General features: G+C 42.8%; 1 protein-coding gene across 1 annotated transcript in view; it reads left to right on the forward strand.

Annotated features, from left to right (window-relative positions):
* Positions 1 to 2942, forward strand: part of gna11b (guanine nucleotide binding protein (G protein), alpha 11b (Gq class)) — a 60922-nt gene that overhangs the window by 46473 nt on the left and 11507 nt on the right. The window contains exon 4 of the mRNA XM_014023545.1: positions 117 to 245. Within this exon, the coding sequence (XP_013878999.1) occupies positions 117 to 245 (129 nt within the window). The remainder of the gene's footprint in view (positions 1 to 116; positions 246 to 2942) is intronic.

Consider the following 2942-nt stretch of genomic DNA (forward strand, 5'->3'; position numbering starts at 1 on the left):
GTGTGTGTGTGTGTGTGTGTGTGTGTGTGTGTGTGTGTGTAAGGGGAAGACTGTAACTGAACCTTAGAATTTGTCTTGCTTTCAGTGCTATCCACACTGTTCATGTTTATCTCCAGTTATCTTAGCGATATAGACCGTGTGACTGCAGCGGGCTATGTTCCCACCCAGCAGGATGTGCTGAGGGTTCGTGTTCCCACCACGGGTATAATAGAGTACCCGTTTGACCTGGAGAACGTCATCTTCAGGTACCCCCCTCCCCAAAAGCCACCAGGACTTGCAGCACCACTATGGGTAGAAGACATAAACCACTGATGATCGTCTGTATCCTGTTTTTTTGCCACCGAGACACAAATTCAAAATCTGCTAATTGCTCCAAGTTCTGATTCTGAGTAGACAGAGTTGTCCTGAGGAGGTGAATGAAAATGATGCAGTTAATGTGATTAGATATCAGTGGTTTGTGTTTAGAATTGTGTTGGCAGAAGGCCAGACATGCTGCACTGAAGTGTGTGGAGAGCAGCCACAAAATAACAGATAAAGAAGGATTAGACAGGAACATCAAAGATTCTACAGGAACTGGGTGAAACAGGTAGCGCTCTTTAGAGGGATCCTCTGGTCAGTTTTGAAGAGATGTTCTGTGAGATAATAGATGTCAGTATTTATCAGTCATGGAGCCCAGAGGATGAACAGGGCAGACGTCTTCATCAAGGCTAGGCTAATGGCTAGCTAAAAGCTTCTGCCCTTTTCTCCATGACTGATAAACGGATAACTAATTGGCAAAGCATCACTTCAACAAATGACCTCATTATTCCATTCAAAGTTATAAAAAATAAATCTAATTTAAAGCATCCTTTCAAAATAAAAGGAAGGCTAAAATTTCCTGCTATCTTTGATGCTAAACTTGTCCGACTCTTCTTTAGTCGATACAAATGCTGCTGAAGTCACTGCTGCTGCCACCTCACTCTCTGCACCATAATCCACCAATGACTCGACCTCAGTTTCGCTTTCACTTCAAAATAAAGCAACAGTTGATTGCAAACCTCAAAGAGATGTAATGGGTCTGTGCAAAGAGTGCCGGTGGAGCCCAACTAACACCCTTTTTGTTTCTTAGCTCCTCTGAATCATCTTCTACAGGACTGATCAGCGCTTTCCTGGAACTGCAGAGAGTTGCTGTAATTTCCTGTCACGCTTTATATAACTGTTTTCCTGTCTTTTTTCTCTCCCCCACTTCCCCCTTTTATTTCTCCCTCCTTCCTGATGGCCTTCTTGTAGCTATCTTACGGATCTGGATCGAATTTCCGATCCCAACTATCTTCCTACTCAGCAGGATGTACTCAGAGTGCGCATCCCTACTACAGGAATCATAGAGTACCCATTCGACTTGCAAAGCATCATCTTCAGGTAGAAAGATGCCTGTTGAAGCTGCGTCCCTTTGTGGTTTCTCATAAGATAATCATCCTTTTTTTTTCCCGATTCCCCATATAATTCATCTTTCTATCCCTCCTCATTAATGAAAACATTTTGTTTGTCTACATCTCTGAATGCTTCCTTGCAACCGATAATTGAATTTGTTGCTTAGTTACTTACCTGCTGCCTCTAGGAACAATCACACACACAGAACCCAAGCACAAATGAACACGAAGTCCTGCATTCTGGTGCCCGGTCTCTGTAAGTGGGTCACCTCCTCCTTTCCTCCCCGCCTGTCACAAGAAACGAGGTCGTCCTCTCCGCTGTGGAGGAATGTTATTTTGGGCAGCAGGTCCTGCAGTGCCTGTATTGGCCCCGGGTCTCTGTGGATCACAGTGGACTGGGCCACCACTAGGAGGCACCATTGCTGCATGAAACATGGCCGTTTTTGTGGCTCAGACTCAGAGATAAATGAATTCTGATGGCCTGGACTTTTTTTTTTAAATCTAGAAGACAGGAAGAATTTACGAAACAAGACTTTTAGTTCTAATGTTGTCCGTTCTTCTCTTTGACTGGAAAAGTTTTGTGACTTGAGAGATTTTTTACTGAGTCGTTTGTGCCAAGTAAAGGCTTAATGAAACTGGGACCTGAAGTCCCTGATGGAGGAATGACATTGTCAAGGAGAGGCTCAGAAACCCTGAATTCACACGTTCTGTGAGTTTGGATGTTCTTCAGTGTTGATCAGTGATATATACTGTACCTTGCTTACTGCTCCTCCCTGATCTGACCCTTTCTACTCATTTTTTGGCTAATTTTTTTTAAATCACTTTCACAACAGTTTGAACTCGTCCCACTGTCTTCTTTTTGTCCTCTGTCTGCTCTGTGTCCCACTTTTCAGCTCCTCCTTTGTCTTTCATCTCAAAGGCTGACAAATCAGAGTATTTTCTGCTGCTGCCACGCACACGCATGCACACACACACACACACACGCACACACAATGTCCAATACGTTCAAGTGAGCCCTCATATAATTTTATGAAGTGATCAAACTGCTCACACAGTTAATGATTCGGCTGCTTTTGGATTTTTGGACACTTATTCAGGGTTCCTACACAGTATGGAAAAGTGTGAATATCAATTTTAGTATTTTCCAAGTCTGGGCATATACCGTACATATATATTTCAGGGCAGCGGTGACAACAATGTAGCTTACCATCATCAGTCTGGGAATGTATAGTAATGAATATTGTAAAACATCTTTGAAAGTCTAGAAAAGTGCTTTATAAAACTATATGACTCATTATTGTTATTATTGTATAGGTCTTCTGGACGGGTTTTTCTGTAATGAAACGTTTCGTCTCTCCTCCAAGGCTACGTTCACACTGCAGGCAAATCCGACCCAAATCCGATTTTTTTGACCCATCCGACCCAAATCCGATTTTTTTGACCCATCTGACTTATATCCGATTTTTAAATGACAGTCTGAACGCGACAAATCCGATTTTTTCAAATCCGACCCAGGCCGTTTCAGTATGTGGT

This window comes from Austrofundulus limnaeus, unplaced genomic scaffold (assembly GCF_001266775.1).
Source record: "Austrofundulus limnaeus strain Quisiro unplaced genomic scaffold, Austrofundulus_limnaeus-1.0 Scaffold376, whole genome shotgun sequence".
Lineage (NCBI taxonomy): Eukaryota > Metazoa > Chordata > Actinopteri > Cyprinodontiformes > Rivulidae > Austrofundulus > Austrofundulus limnaeus.